The sequence below is a fragment of the Saccoglossus kowalevskii genome, chromosome 18 (genome assembly GCF_978046115.1).
Source record: "Saccoglossus kowalevskii chromosome 18, keSacKowa6.1, whole genome shotgun sequence".
Classification (NCBI taxonomy): Eukaryota; Metazoa; Hemichordata; class Enteropneusta; family Harrimaniidae; genus Saccoglossus; species Saccoglossus kowalevskii.
This window is the reverse complement of record NC_140658.1, coordinates 21,042,394-21,060,440: the sequence shown is the minus strand read 5'-3', so window position 1 is coordinate 21,060,440 and position 18,047 is coordinate 21,042,394. Positions and strand designations below refer to the sequence as shown.

The 18,047-nt window shown below is 31.7% G+C and overlaps 1 protein-coding gene across 5 annotated transcripts in view; it reads left to right on the top strand.

The window, feature by feature from the left end:
- The window catches only part of LOC102801166 (putative 3',5'-cyclic phosphodiesterase pde-5), a 125,926-nt gene that overhangs the window by 57,604 nt on the left and 50,275 nt on the right, over positions 1-18,047 (top strand). For all 5 annotated transcript variants that reach the window (XM_085492833.1, XM_085492834.1, XM_085492831.1 and 2 more), the window contains exon 2: positions 13,984-14,073. In XM_085492833.1, the coding sequence (XP_085348959.1) occupies positions 13,984-14,073 (90 nt within the window). The remainder of the gene's footprint in view (positions 1-13,983; positions 14,074-18,047) is intronic.

The following is an 18,047-nucleotide window of genomic DNA, read 5'->3' as shown; positions in this document are numbered from 1 at the left end:
ATTTCTTTTTAACGGTTTCAACACCAGACCTTCTCACCCAAATTTTTCTGCACTTTTCTCATATATTCTTCAATATTTTTGGAAATGAGCCCTACCGTAATCATGGAGCAAGCAGACAAAATTTGAGTCAATTTTCAATTTTTACTCAAAAAGTTTGGTTATATTTGTCCTAATCTTCTGAAGGCAAATGCAGACTATAAATGGGACTATTTTGTGAATTTGTAATGAAAAGAGGGAACTGGTGGTGAAAAGGTTAAAAAAGGTATATTACCCAGTATATAATGATTCATTTTGTGTTGTAACGAAGCTTAGCTAATCTGAGTGATTGTACGACCTGGATAGGGTGGTTTGTGCACCTTCACGCGAAAAAACACTTGTACAATGAAATGACAGAATTTGAACTCAGATACTTTACTACTGCAACTTCAGATTGACATAAATCGAAAATAAAGTAGAAGTGTGGTCGGTTATATTTGATGGTATCCTAGCAACATATTAGAGTCGCATTGTGTCGAATAAAAGTTGGCATATTAAGACGAAGATGTCATATTGAACGTAGTCTCAAGTGCCTCGGCTTTAAGAATAATGTAAGTCGTTGAAAAATTGTAGATCATCTCTTATATTTTCCTTCTTCATATTCTTAATATGTTTAAACAAAAACTTTGAAATTTTTTAAAATGAAAATGCTTTATATTTCAAAACTGATTAAACGGTATTTCTTCATGCTGAACTACAGCCATGTGTGTATATCTATAACCGTTCAACCGAAATAAGAATTTATTGTCAAGTAGATTGTCAGTTAAAATAAACGTACTACTTGTAACAAATCCTTTTTATGTTCAACCCCAGGTGAGTCGATCTACCCTTGGGAGTAATCGCTCGGATTTATGTTGTCAAAATTGAAATTCCTTCGATAAGCTTTATCAAAGTAACAATGCAGGTGATATTTTGAGATTAAATGCTTATCAAATAATAGTGATAAAAATGTTGACATTGATTATACATGTAGTTATGGTTCTTTCCTATCATGTTAACGGTTTTTGCAGTTGCAATTATAATTTATTATAATCTGGTCTTAATGTTTACTATGATTCTTTTCAACCACCAGACTTTCAAGCCCAAATTTCTCTGCACTCTTTTCTTATATTCTTCAATATTTCTGGAAATGAACCCTAATTTTGGAGTTAACAGAAAAAATTTGAGTAAATTTTCAGTTTTTACTCAAGAAATTTGGCCATTTTCGTCCCAATCATCTGAAGTAAAGGGCAGACTATAAACTTTGTGAATTTGTGATGAAAAGATGGAACTGGTAGAGAAAAGATTACAATTTGACATGTCACTTAGGATTTAAAATTAAGGCCAACACACCTGTTAGATATATTTTAGCTGCAACAGGTAAATGTAAAAATTATCTGTCCCTGTGGACAGGTGAATAAAGATATAAATTTTTTTCTGAGTAATCAAATGTGGTAATCGTAATTTTTATTTCTATTTATATCTAAAGTTATTTTGCTAGGAACAGCTTAATCACCAGTTTTGGACAGGCACTTTTATTCTTCAACCTGTCCAATGGACAGACAACTTTGATTTATAATTTCAACCTCTGTTGTTTCACCCCCAAATAAATATTTATTTTGAAATATAAAACAGTTTATAGAATGAAATATTGTCATCGCTTTCAGTGCTGACACATTGAACGCATCAGTCGTTCGTTTTTGTGTAAATGCTTCTTTTATTATAGTAGCATAATAAAACATTATGTCCAGGATTTATGTGTTCACCCCCATGGTCAGAATGCAGATGTTTGTTTGAATGTGTCTTCATCACTCCAATTATGCTTGTCTAATATATGTATATATGTCAAGGTACCTGCTCAAAGGTTGCGTAGTTCGATTGATCATTGATTTCTAACTATGGGACGATGATTCTGAGTTGTCTGTATTAGTAAATTATATTGATTTTCTTTCTTTTCCAACAATTTTGAGCTCATTTGATATTTCTAGGTTAGATATTGATGGGTGTAATTGAATTTTCCATATATCAATTTGCTCGTTTCAAAGTTTGTGTGTGAATTAACTTTTATTTCATTTCAACTTTTCAGTATAAATTTCAATCAACCATGCATTTTTTTGTGGAGCAGTCGATATAAGTTATAAATTAAGACAAATATCAAATAGACAAATTAAATTTAAATAAGCCCTGGTCTGATCAAATTTTACTATCAACCAAAAAATATGTGAGTTATTCTTATCATGTATTTTTCTTGATTGGTCGTTCATATCATATATCGTTTAATATAATCTCTTCTTGCACATTAACTGGAGTGGAAGGAAAAGAAGGGACATATAATTGTTATGAGGTATTTTGGCATTACAGGGACGTCATCATTGTTGTCAGGCTATCAAAGAGGTTATATTTGTGCCATTGTTGTCAAATAATTGTCACATGGCTGTTGCCGCACACGGAGAAGTGTAAATTTTATATGCATGTTTGTCTCATAAGGAGGTTACAGTGTTATACTTTTCAGCTTCTGTCTTCCGATCCTGTATGTGAAAAAATTAAAAAGTTTGCTATCATTATCTTGATAACAAACTTTGTACTGTTTTTGAAAAATTATTAACCCAAACTGTAAACTTGAATGCCAAGAATGTCTCCTTACTGACAGTGCATTATTTTATAGTTTGTATTTTTTTCTGCAGAAGTTGTGGTCATAGAGAGTCTGACTTTCACAGTGGTCCAAGTTAGACAGTGACTTTCACAGTGGTCCTGGGGAGTTGCTAACTTTCACAGTAGTCCTAGGGAGTCAGTGACATTCACAGTGGTTCTAGGGAGTCAGTGACTTTCACAGTGGTCCTAGGAAGACAGTGGCCTTCACAGTGGTTCTTTGGTGAAATATACTAGTCTCTGTAACAGTCAAATTACCCAATCGCAAATTCTGTAAACAATATTTTTATAATTTACATAATCTTAGAGTGGACTTAGAGAAAATTGTTACCAAGATATGTGGGTTCAAGGTCAATAATGTTCCAACAAAAAATACACAAATGAAAATAATAATTTAAAAAAAAGTGTTAAGTGATCTACGCTGGAAACGGTTTATTTCTAATTTTGAAAACAGCCTATATATAGTGTACCAGTCATTACCGGTAGTTGTTATTATTACCCATGATGCACCTGAGCTTGTCTGGAATTCACTATTATGTGGAAACGTGGAATGTAATTGATCCCGTTGATTTATGTACAGTTGGCATTTAGTTATGAAATGTATATATAAACTCATCCTCAACGACATCACGTTTGTCACATCGTCTATTATTTAGTTTTCAGTAGATTGTCTCTGCATGACTGCTTCAATATGTAGCCTGTGACAATTCAATCTAAATTTGATAATAGTGCATATTAACTGTTTATCATTTAATTGCATACTAGGGGATATATTCCTGCAAGTAATGGTTTGAAAAAAATTTCAAAAATTGAGAAGTCTGTAATAATAACAGCTTGAGACAATAATGTTTCGTGCCACTAAATATTCAATTCTTAGGACTTAGATTGACACTTGTGAACTGTGTTCTATCTGTGAACCACAAAGATTTTGTTTGTGAATACCAATACAAATAAATTATAGTGCTGACTGCAGTGATTTGTGTTAACTGTTGATACAGAATAGCATAAAAAAAAATGATCTTCATGCTTTTTGCTGTGTCACATAAAATTCCAGTAACTGTTGATAAATTTGTTGTTAATCCCTCAGACTAAAGCTTTAAGGTGCACCTTGATGTGATGTAATGTTTCGTTAAGTGCAAATTAACTGTTGCCCACATCACAAGCCAGAGTGGAACATTCATTTATATTTTTTTGTCTTTTTATAAACATTTATACATGTACTATACTTTTTTTGTCAATATAAACAACCACTATCAATTTCTTTTGATTTTTCCAATCAAGAAGAACTTTATCGAATATAGAAAATATATGTCAATGTTTTTCCGGTTGATATACTAGATTCAAAGATCTCTGATACTATAATATTTTTCACATTCTACCACCAGTTGTTGTCCAAGCAGGTATTTGATACATGTATGTCTATTTAAAATACTTCTGCATACACTTTTTATCAGGTTGTGACAATAAAAATATACAGGAGTATATTGCATTGATGCATATGTTTTCACTAACATTTGATTTGATTCACTAACATTTGATTTGATTCACTAACATTTGATTTGATTCAAATGTGACAATAGCTTAACCTTTTTACTACCAGTTCTTCTCTCATCACAAATTCACAAATGTATACTAGTCTACACATCTCTTCAGAAGATTGGAACAAAAATAGCCACATTTTTTTAGTCAAAACTGACAGTTTAACCAAATTCTGTCTGTTGACTCCAAAATTAGGATTCATTTCCAGAAATATTGAAGAATATATAAGAAAAAAGTGCAGAAAAATTTGGGCGAGTCTGGGCGAAGGTGCATTTTATAAAAAATAGCATGTGTGCACAGAGGGTGACTGTCATTTTGTTTTTTGGCGTAAAGCCTTTAAAAATTTTAATGAAGGTGCATCACAAATGCGAAATTAAGTACATTTTGTCAAAAATTTACAACTAAATTATTGAAAAATACAAAAATTATTTGCATAATGTGAATCAAAATTTTGGTGAGAAAAATTATTGTCTTGAATGGATTATATTATAGGTCATTCATTTGTTAAAATTTTTAAATACAAACTTTCAAATGTTTATTGTGTACATGAAATTCACCACACAGAGATTGACAGAGTAAGCGTATGTGTGCGTCAATGTTGTAGCTCAGTACGGATTATCAGGCTCTCTCACGAAGTATGATTTATGTCCCAGGAATCATTGAACTAGATAAGAAATTGACGTCATGGTTCTGCATTGTGTCAGATACCATTAAAACCAAGTCGATAAATTATTTGTTTTACAGATAGATTATAAAAGTTTTTTTTTTAATAAAAAAAATAAGAATGACAAAAAGAAACAAGGTTCAAGTTTAGTATCAGTTGATTTGATTCTAGGGATGGACCATTTAGGAACATGGGGTGGGGGGACATGGAAAAGCACTTTTCAAAACTTACCTAGATGCATGGATGAACTAATATATAAAGTTATTTAACCTTTTCACTACCAGTTCATTCTTTTCATCAAAAATTCACAAAGTACCTGGGTAGTCCTGTTTATATATAGTCTGCACTTTCCTTAAGAAAATTGGGACAAAAATAGCCAAATTTTTTCAGTAAAAACTGAAAATTGACTGAAATTGTGTCTGTTGGCTCATAATTAGAGTTTATTTCCAGAAATACTGAAAAATATAAGAAAAAAATATTATGTGACAAACAAATAATTCAACATCTATCTTCAAATACTTCACAAGGAATTCAATTGTTTCTTATATTTTTCTTGTATTTTCTTGCGAGTTGGATATTATAAGATTGTCTTATTTTTTAAGGATACGTGTATGTATATGTAATACATTTTCTGTAATTGTTGAGTCATAACTTTTATTGGGGGGAGGGTATATATTAGTTTAATTTGCCATTCCCTCTTTTCACATAGTGCTGAACTTTTCTTACCTTATCTTTGCTCTACTGGCGATACTTACATTGCCATGGATACAGGATGACATCATGAACTACTATGTTGTCACGGTGATAATTATACAAACATCTGCCTGTGGGACGAACCATTAGAAAAACTGCTCCATTATAACTAACAAATCCAATTACCAACCTGTCAAAACACAAATAACGAATAAAAAAATGTTTTCTATCTCATATACTTTCCATTTTAAACATAATAATTTGTGACAGGTACAAGTGCAGTAATTTGCATTAAAAAAATGATACAGGGCACAGTTAAGGGTACTCTATTAGAAACTCTGGGGGGGGGTTCTGCAGAGAGCACATTTTGATAAAAGAATTATACTGGGTTCATTACATAATAACTATATTTACCAAAAAAAACCCAAAAAACCCATATTTACAAGAGAGAAGCAGAAAATATTTACAATGGTATTACAGTGAGAAAATGTTGTAACTTTCTTGTAATTTTTAATCTTTTTAAATCAGCGCTCTCTACATGATAAATTCCCACACTTTACACAATGGTATACAATGCAGAGGTAGGCTTCAATTGTGAAAAAAAAGTCTTCTGTTAGCTCACTACTAGAGTTGGTCAGTTTTGAATTGATGGTGAATGCAGCGAAAGGAGTCTGCTACGTTGTTAAGTGGGCCTTACATGTACGTTGCGTACTGAAGTGTCAAATTGAACACAACAATTGACGTATCAATAAATTCTTGATAATGGTGAAAATCATTAATACGTTAGTCGTTCCAATTGACGTAGGAACACGTCCACATTCTGAATTGCTCTTTTAAATCTGAGCGTTTGAATGACGAATGTTTTTGATCCCCTTTCTACTTGAATCTATGATGGAGGAGCGGGTGCTTTATTGAGTTTACCACAACATTTGACACGGTACATTGGCCTTGCAAATTTTTATTTTCTACAAAAAAAAACAGTGTTTTTTCAAAAACAACCTATAGAGGGATTTGAATGGACAATGTTACAATACAATGTACATGGTAATACCGTAAATACATTAATTATTAACTGGGTTCTAATTTCACTTTTTTTGCGCTGATAAGTAAAATTTGCTATTACGAGTAAGTTAAATTCATGTAAGTATTGATCTACAATAGAACTGATTGCTTCCCTGCTAAGTTTATGAAATTAAAACCCAATGAAATAACTCAAAACATCTAATTAGTGAAATTAAATGTCAGTGAAAATATTTTTTTTTTACAGTACTGAGATAATAATTTTGGTGATAGCTTTGAAAATAAATCAAAGAAATAAAACCTGCTATTATTCGGTTAAACTGTCACAGTGTTACTTTTTTGAGTTGGCTTATTCACTTTTCATGTTCTTAGTGAAATAAGGGTCTTTTTATCCAGTCATTATTCACGCAGTACTTTATATAGCATTTATTTTCTTAAGTTACATTGGTTGTTTTCTTTCCAGAGTAGCATGTAATTTGTGTGATTGCTCACTACTGGTAACTGTTATTTTTACTGCTGGGAATTTTGGCTTTTAACACATGGCCTGATGAATGCCTTCATGGATAGTTGAAATGAATGGGAAAATACGGCGTCAGCATGCAATGAGTTAATGACATTCATGAGAATGAAAATTTGTGAAAGTCTCTGTGATGCCGCATCATTAGAACCTAGTAAATGTCACTGCGACTCTGTTTCTAAGGACCCTAGATGAATATTCATCGCCATAGGAATATATTACTTTCACTGTCTCCAGAAATTTTGTCTTTACAAAATTGTAGCAGTTGGATGGATGGACAATTTTTTCTGGCATCAACCATCCATGAAATAGTTCTATATACCGTCTGTGCATATTAATTAGGTAATTTGCATATCATTAACCTTTTGAGCACCAAAGTCAACTTCACAATCATCCATGAAATAGTTCTATATACCATCTGTGCATATTAATTACGTAATTTGCATATCATTAACCCTTTGAGTACCAAAGTCAACTTTTGTCACCATTCACAAAATAGTTCTATATACCATCTGTGCATATTAATTACGTAATTTGCATATCATTAACCTTTTGAGTACCAAAGTCAACTTTTGTCACCATTCACAAAATAGTTCTATATACCATCTGTGCATATTAATTACGTAATTTGCATATCATTAACCCTTTGAGTACCAAAGTCAACTTTTGTTACCATTCACAAAATAGTTCTATATACCATCTGTGCATATTAATTACGTAATTTGCATATCATTAACCTTTTGTGTACCAAAGTCAACTTTTGTCACCATTCACAAAATAGTTCTATATACCGTATGTGCATATTAATTAGGTAATTTGCATATCATTAACCCTTTGAGTGCCAAAGTCAACTTCACAACCATCCATGAAATAGTTCTATATATCATCTGTGCATATTAATTAGGTAATTTGCATATCATTAACCTTTTGAGTACCAAAGTCAACTTTTGTCACCATTCACAAAATAGTTCTATATACCGTATGTGCATATTAATTAGGTAATTTACATATCATTAACCCTTTGAGTGCCAAAGTCAACTTCACAACCATCCATAAAATAGTTCTATATACCATCTGTGCATATTAATTACGTAATTTGCATATCATTAACCTTTTGAGTGCCAAAGTCAACTTCACAACCATCCACAAAATAGTTCCATTCAAAGTCTGCTCTCTTCCAGGTGTAGTGTTTTGAAAATGTCACATTTTTTATCAAAACTAGAAGTAATGTCACAGTTTGTCTGTTTGATCAAAAATTAAAATTGAATTCGGTGGAAGTTACAGAAAATGTGAAACAATTTATTCAAATTTAAACTAGGAAAAGAATTTAGTGGGCAAACAGTTAAACCACCCACTTCACTAGAAGAAAAAATATATGTAAAAATAATTGCTTTTATTAATTTAGTGATTTTTAGACATCTATATATCAACAACTTTTGAATGTAATATTGAATTATCAATCCTTTATTTTCATTCAGGTTACTATGGTTACCAACTCATTAAACTTCACCATGTATTTATCTCTTTTATCAGAAAAGCAAACGTTTTGTGGAAACTATACAATGACTTTGAAATAACGTGTTTTGAACAAAAAATCTTGTTTTTTGTGTGCATTATTGTGTTTATGTGGGGACTTGAATAGGGGTGTGTTTGAACTTTTTGAGCTTTAAGACTTGAACTTGAGAATTCACCTTGATTGGGATTGGGATTGTATGTTGTTTCCTTTGTGACTGAGAAGTGACATTTAAAGTTTACTGCAGTTCATTTGTTCAATCATATCGTACTTGAAAGCACCAATAGCCCTATTCACCATCAAACTTTCTCGCCCAAATTTTTCTGCACTTTTTTCTCACATTCTTCAATATTTCTGGAAATGAACCCTAGTTTTGGAGCCAACAGACAAAATTTGAGTGAATTTTTAATTTTTACTCAAAAAATTTGGTTATTTTTGTTCCAATTTTCAGAAGGAAAGTACAGACTATTGGTCAATTTTCTGTTTTTACTCATAGACAAACAAATTTGGCTATTTTTGTCCCAATCTTCGAAATGGCATCGTAATCTGATCAATTATCCATGAAAGGTAAACTAGAATTTGGCATAATAAAGAGGCGACAAAATAATACAGCAATGTTCTACTTGTCTGAGCACCCTGACTGTTTTGCACACTGTTCATTGCCTTAATTGTATTGTAAATTAATGAATCAAATCAAATTGAATCAAATCTAGACTATTAAGCTATAAAATTCACCTAACAAAATAACCTATACATTCATCTTGATAAAATAGCCAGTTATGAGGTTATGCAAATTTTCTGATGATTGTTTTTTTAAATTTCTTAAATCTGCTACTTGTGAAGTATCGGTATATATAAACTTCAGTGGAGTAACTTGCATACAAACAAACATTATCATTATGTCTAGCTTGCAACAGTTTGGATAAGGGCTAGATTTATTTTAGAATCAGCAAGGGAAAAAAAATATAATTTAGTTGAAAATATTTGTGGCATAGAAAGAGTACAATATGAAATTTTATTTCTTCTAATTATCTAAATTTATATAAGTCGATGTCATCTTTGTGGGGTGAACCTCCCAAGTGTGAGAATCAACGCAGAACACAAAATTGAAGTCATTAATAAAGAAAAGACCTTTGCGGCGTGATGATCTCACACGGAGCTTTTATAACAGCACCAGTCCTTTGACCGTTCATCATTTTTCCGATCAATATCTTGCATTATTTCATGTATTTTTTTATAATTACTGGCGAATCAAAGATTTTGCAAAAAATAGGAAAATTATCATACTGGAAATTGTAGAAAGTAAGAAAAAATCGGATTGATGCTAAATGTGGAAAATTAAAATCCATGTTTATTATGGTGGTCACTAATTCTGAGTTTGCTTATATATTTTCTATAATTTGTGTTTTTTGATTTTTGTTAAGAACCCAAATCACTGTAACGTAACAAAAATTAAAAACCAAAATTATTATATTTGCTCATTTTTTAATGATTTTGCATGCAATAAAAGTAATTTTTGGTTTATGTGTGCTTCTGTTCGTGATGCGCTTCTAATAGAGTGAATATGATAACAGTTTTTTTCTTCATATGTGGCTGTCCTAACATTTTACTCGTTGTATATTGACAAAAAGTATCAAATCAAGAACAAAAAAATGCAGCTATTTACTCTTAAACTGGCGACTTCTCACTGAACAGACAGGTGAGGAAATTTGAGTGAATATATCATTAGATCAATAGATCTTTACGGAAATGACGCCCTAGGGATCATTGACATCGATAAGTATAATGGTGTGTTAAATATGAAAATTGAAATATAGGAACTGAAAGGTGTTTTATTAAATTTATTGTGCTTCGCTTACCTAACAAGCAAGGTCATATATAAGTAGTTTTGAAAGATGTTTACTGGTTGCTATGACGATGAGATAAAAACTGTTCAATATGGCTTTTTTTGATAAACTGGAAAATTGTGAATTGTTGCCATGGTAACATGCATTTATGAATAAGGCTAATATTTAGATGATTTTTATTTTTAATTGATATTTGAGGTATGAAATCTAGTCATCACAAATTTGAAATCAGAATAGAATAGAATAGAATAGAATAGAATAGAATAGAATTGACCTAGTAGAGAAAATGCTACAGTACATAAAATATACGATAACGTATAAATTTGACTCCTGACCACAATTGTTGCTTTAAAAAACAAATAATGTTAGTACATTTATCATGTTGAGGTGTTGTCATAGCAACTATGTAAATAAACCAAAAGTAAGAAGTTGGAGGATAATAAATATGTTTTTCATAGTAATGAATGGATTTCTTGTTTCTTGAACAGATTTTGTTCAAAAAAAGAAGCATTCCCTCATTACATAACCCTCCCCCCCTCCAATTTAAAATAAAACATGCCACTAGCTTGTATCATATATAAATGGCAGATTACATAATGAAAAACGTAGACACTGTCAATACATTCTTTGATCCAATTCATTTTAATTTAATTCACTTTATTTTGAATTAAATTTAGTTTCATCTAGTTTGTCTTGAAGTGAATTGCTGGAGCGTTAATTGATGCTGGTTGTCAAATGATATAATAAAAGCCACAATACTTGCTTTAAACCATATGTACAGTGTTAATAATCTATCCTGCTCGATGCATTGTGCTAGTTAACGAGAAATCTGCATTAAGTTATAGATCGAGTTGAAGGGAACGCATGAATTTAATGAAGCTTATAGATTTGTTTTTGTCTTGGTGTTAAAAATAGCACAGGAGATTTGGTGATGAGTTGAATCCGATAAAAGACAAACATTATAAATTGTCATCAGTGTAAATATGACTTCTTTGAATTTGTGTAGTTAGAGAAACTGGGAAATCTATCAAATTACTCTCTATCTATCTCTATCTATCAAATTAATTGAAACTACTCTCACTCTAGATTTCTAAATTGTTTTTGACTTTTTCCCCACCAGATTTTCTCCCCCAAATTTTTCTGCACTTTTTTTTTCACATTCTTCAATATTTCTGGAAATGAACAGTAATTTTTTAGCTAATTTAACAGACCAATTTGAGTGAATTTTCAGTTTTTACTCAAACAATTTTGGCTATTTTTGTCTCAATCTTCTGAAGGAAAGTGCTGACTATATAAATGGAGTATTTTGTGAATTTCTGATGAAAAGAGGAAATTTGTGGTGTAAAGTTTTAAGAATTGCTGTTATCTGAGTCGATGATTTTAAGGTTTATTGGTGTTTTGGGACAATTTTGTTTGGAAAATTGGATACCAACAATACTAATCTTGGATAAGGGCGATTATGCATCAAAACAATTTGAAACAAAAACAAAACGAAAGTTATAGCCAATCAAATTTGAACAACTAATCCAATGGAAAGTTGAGGTAGTTACCGAAAATTCAGGTATGCTAGAAAATCATTGCTTTTGGAATGTTTAGAATATATGTACAGCAGTTTCAGCATATATTGTATTCAAAAATGTGAGAAAAATATAATATACAAATATAGTCTGCCGACTGAAAGCCTTCACAACCATACAAAAATGAGTGCGAAAAAAAATTAGAAAACAATGTGTTAAATACTTTATTTACGTTTTTTTCTATCCAGTGATCATGGTATAATGTAACATAAAAAAAATTGAACACAGTTTAATTTTTGTGACTACCTTTACAGCAGAGTATGGCGTTCATTTTAAATGTTGTTAGAGACATGAAAAAAGAGTGATACAGGGCAATGTACTGTAGGTACTGCCCTTTCCCGATTCAATTGTACAGGAGTTGCCATGGAAAAAAAACAACATGCAAGACACAAACAAAAAAGTGACGTTAAGGAATAAGTTGCTATAACTGGAAAATAGAAGAACATGGTTGGTCAAATCAATCCACAACCATGGGAAACAAAATTGCTTAAAAACCATGACTTTTGTGGATGTATACAAACATGTTCTTTTAAAACTCAAGTTAGTTTAAAGTTCCTTTAAGCCTTTTAGCCGATTACAATCAGTTTGTGAGAGCTAACAATAGCGCGGACAATTCCTTATTTGTCCTGTATAGTTGTATATATGTCTATTCGCTTTGAATGAATTGTGGAATTCCCACGTCAGTGCTATCCTTACATCTTTATACCAGATCAACCGCATTCATCAATTGTTTATGATTTTGGTAGTAATTGTTTGATGGAAGAAAAACTGATAAAAATAGCGTTGAGATATGTTCGTGAGACTCTCTGATAGTTACATTATAGTGCAATGGCATTTGTCATATCTTGAACTTTAATCTTGTAATTGAAAAGACGATCTTGAATCCTGCATGCCATTTGTATACATCTGGGGCTGTTATTTACAATCAACTGCACAGCAATGAGTGTCTAATCATTTGATATGTATTGATTACATGTCTATGATGAATTTAAGTGATATAAATCAACATTCTGGATTAGTGATGTCTAAGTCTTGTTGTCACTTATTAAACGGATTATACCAGAAACAGGTTGTGTCAAGTATGACCAGACAGAACTGGTTTAGGCTAGATGGACATGAAGATTGCCATTTATGCGTACATGTAGTTTAAGGAATGAATATAATTTAAACATAAATATCACCAGTCAAAACTGGATTGTGTCAATTAGTACTGGATTAGGCCAGTCAGAGCTGGATTGGGCCAGTCAGAGACATATTAGGCTAGAAAGACCAGAAAGTTACCAGTCAGAACTGGATTAGATGAGTCAGAACTGGATTAGGCCAGAAAGATCAGAAGTTTATCAGTCCAAACTGGATTGGGCCAGTCAGAGCTGGGTTGTGTCAGTCAGAGAAACAGATTAGGCTAGAAAGACCAGAAAGTTACCAGTCAGAACTGGATTAGATGAGTCAGAGCTGGATTAGGCTAGAAAGACCAGAAAGGTACCGGTCTGAACTGAATTTGATGAGTCAGAACTGGATTAGGCCAGAAAGATCAGAAGATTACTGGTCAGAACTGGATAGGACCAGTCAAAGCAGGATTACGCTAGAAAGACCAGAATTAAATGACCAGATGAGTCAGAACTAGATTAGCTCAGAAACACCTGTAGATTATCAGTCAGATTAGAGTAATAGATTATGATTAGGCTACCTCCAATCAGTACTGGATTATATCAGACAAGAATCAACAAGCATCATTTTGTAAATTTCATGTAAATTTTTTTAGTAATTAACAAAATTAATTCATTAATTGTTGGTAAGGTGTGTATTTGATTGGGCTTTGCATTGTACAAACATTTCAGCTGCCATCTTTGTAGTCACCAAATGTAGTCACTTTTGTCAACATATCAGTTGTACTTGTATGAAATAATTTCAAATTTTTATTAACTTAAATTTTTTTCTTTTTTGTTCAGGTCAATCTACACCCTTATCAAATGGGTCGTCACGGATACACCATGGAAAGGGAAGCCATTTTGGTGGAGACTCTCTGGATGGATCACCAGGTATTCATCTTTCTGTCTTTAAGTTTGTGTCATTTGACAAGTTGAGGGCACTATATAATTCAGACTTCAAAAAGAGGCTAGTGTGGATCGTGACATTTCTCAGTGGTTACCCATTCAATATCTTATCAGAGTCTTATAAGAATTTTTTGAGAGTCATTATGTTATGCTTAGCATTGTTATAATACCTTTACCCCTATATTAAAATGGTTTGTTCCATCTGAAGGGATTAGTGAAAGCAGTGTTAATGTATCCATTTTTTCCCGCCCTTTCGGCCCTATTAAACACATATTGCAACGTGCATAGATCATCTGCCATCTTCTGTTCGACGTCTGCTAGCGGTGTCCCGATTTCTTCACAAAACGATGTAAAGACGCTTCTAGAAAACCCGATTGCGTCCTTCGTCTTCGATGCATCTATATTTTCTACTAGTGTGTCAAGTTCTTCTTCTGAACTGAAGCTAAATCGTCCAGTCTTTCGAGGCGGACCATCGATATCAGCGACCGAACTAGCAGACGACATATTGGAAATCACACGATCAGGTGACAAGTGACGTCATCCCCGGGCACTAGTTGATGTACTAGTCTCCCTAGGGAACTAGTAATTTCCCTGGTGCTACTATGGTAATTCAGCCGATAACACATGATCCTGTTTTGACCAATTACAGTACAGTATTAACAAGTGATGTGTTATAATATTATAATGGTTGACTCCTATACTATATTCATTGATTTTCCATATGGTATTCGGTATTTTGCATTTCAGCATTATTGGAAGTGAACTTCATGGTCATAGAAAAATATTAAATCGAGCCCATTATGTTAGTGTTCTTGAATGAAAATTCTCAAGAAGATCTAAAAGCTGATTCTATAAATAGAAATTTGTGGGACAAGCGAACCATTACAGATGTTAGTCCACTATACTGGTTTGGCTTACTATTTTGCCTTAAAGCGACTTTCCCTTTTTCAAAACTGTCCATCCATCATGGAATCCATCAGGTTATGTCCAATGCCATGAATACTTCATTATGATTGGACGATATACTTTTAATTTATGCAAGCCATGAGTAAATAGTGCATAGTACACTGTCAGACTCTGTTATCATGGGTTAAGGTAGATATTTATTTCTTGATCATGTTGCAAACCATTGGTTTTTCTCTATCAAATGTTTTTTACCAAAATTTGTGCAATTTTTTTTTCCTTCAAAATTAAGTGCCTCCTCTCCTGAGTTTCTAATGATCTACCCTGTACAGAAAAATTGTTTTATTTTTTATTGAATTAATGTGAGGTACATCTGTTAATCCTAAGATGACTTAATATTTCTATCTCGACCGAGAAGAAATTTAAAATGACATTTCCATCGTTTTCAAAAGTATGCATCTGATTACTGCAAATTTGTCATTAAAAATATTAAATGATAGTGATTAAATCCTGCTATATCAGCACAATATCAGAAAAAACATTGAAAAATTCTGGAGAAAATTTGATTACTGGAAATGAATCATCGTTTGCTGAGCGTGACAATTATTATATATGTTGGATTTGTTTGAATGATTGCGATATTAAAAAATAACTAATAGCTTTTAACCTAATCTGCTTCCGAATCAGTAGCTATAATATGGTGTTAAGATTACAGTTAATTTTTATCGTTTAGATTTATTTAATATGATGTAATGTCGTTGAGTAAAAGAGTTAATGTCACTTTTAAGTAATACTATTATCTGTATCTGATTCCAACTTAATGCACCGTAAATATTCTATTTAAAATTACATGCACTTAATACATCTTGTACTGAAAGCCTCCATGGTTACATCTAGCTGTGAATGGGAAAAAACAATTTCGACAATTAATTTGTTTTTACCACCAGTTCATTACAAATTCACAAAGTCCTGTTTATAGTCTGCACTTTCCTTCAGAAGATTGGATCAAAAATAGCGAAATTTTTTTGAGTAAAAACTGAAAATTGACTCAAATTTTCACTGTTGGCTCCAAAATTAGCGTTCATTTCAAGAAATATTGACGAATATAAGAAAAAAGTACAGAACGATTTTGGCAAGAAAGTCTAGTGGTGAAAAGGTGTTTGATGCCAAAGTCAACTTATGTTACTTTTCACAAAATATATATTGTTCAAACTTTTTAACAATTTTATAAACTTTTTATTAAACTGATAAAGAAACAACAGAAAAATACCTAATAGAATTTTAAAAATGTACTGTAGAAGCCTCAGATAGTATGTAATTGAACGGCATGTGAGCGCCATTCACATGTACCAGATAAATCAATACAATGTGAATATTTACATAAAACTTAAAAGCTACAAAGTGGAAAAATTCTACAAAAGAAAACTTTTTCTACAAAAATCTTTCCGTTTTTGGAACTCTGAGACCATTCAGATGTACATGAATAGACAATTATAACACTATTTTTATTTAAAATTAATATCATTAAAATTATTTTAATAACCATTTTTGTTTCAACTTTATTTTTGTTATAGTTATCAGAATCATGTAAAAGTAACATATCAATGTTACCTAGTGTGATGTATCTTTGTAGCACTCGCATTGAGTGCGAAAGATGTCACGTTAGGTGGAAACATTATGCATTTGTCGAAGGTCAAATCCTCCAGACTTCATCCACTTTGATTGCTATATAATTGTAATATATCAAATGAATTGGTGTGTTTTGTGTCAAATATTTAGACGTGCATGCCAAGCTGACATCACTTGGGTATGATATATCGATCTGTGCCCTTTTAATTTTGACCTTTATTTTCAATCGTGGTGTATTTAATTTCATTTCGCAAACTCATGCAGAAACAACCATGACGATCATTGTTGAGTAAATTTGATCAGTTTTTGTGATTTCAATGCTGTATATTGTTCTTTTCTGTCATCGTATGTCAGAACGAAAACAATAAAGGTTTGTTAACCCCGCAGCATGATGAATAATGGCATCTAAATTGACCTTTATCAAACCCAGTCTATGATCAATACTAAGCTAGGTGACAATCTTAATGTCATCTTTGATTGATTCTTTTAAGTCAATCGTAACTGATGAATAATTTTGTCTATTATCTTTCCTTATCTTTCACTTTTATGAAGGTAGCTAATGTAGTTTTTTTCATGATCTGTCATCATCTCATCTCGTGCATTATCTTTGTAATTTGTGTTACTGATATTCTCACGCAATAAAACTGCATGTCATCCTAGAGTTTGCAGGCATATTGCAGCATTTTCTTTTTCAATTAGTTTAACCATTTAAGCTCCAAGTCCACAAAATTGTTCCATTTATTGTCTGAGATGTTACGAAAATTTCAAATTTTTTGATCAAAAACCAGAAATAATGTCATATTTTGTCGGTTTTGTTGAAAATTAAAATGAATTCAGTGAAAATTACGAAAAATGTGAACAAATTTAACTGGGGAAAATAATTTGCTGCTCAAAGGGTTGATGACAAATGCATTTAATCTATTGTCAATTAATGGACTGGCAGTCACTTGTCTGCATCACCCACACAAATATATAGGTCTTACACCACAATTACAATCTCTAGTGCACAAACACAATGTAAAAGTAAAAAAGGTCTTATACGTAGCATGGTTTTGAAGATAGTGAAATTCATACTTACAAGTTTTACTGTTTTATTGACAAAAGTCGACTTTGTTGAAATTTAAAATTAACTTTATTAATCTACAAGTACCATTTCACAGACAAAAAATATCTACAATCTAAATACACAAAAATAAAAATAATTATGCTATTTTAGAAATGTATTCGCACTAGTTTTTATTTATTTAGTTCTGTATATTATAATAATGTACTCATATCACAATTACTATTATAATATTTTTTTGCAATTTTTATTTAGATGACTAACAACTTATTTTCAAATGCACTTAGAATACTGGTACTAATGAGATGATTTTAATTTCAAAAATAATAAAAGTAGATTTTCAATAGAATATTTTTCTCTCAGT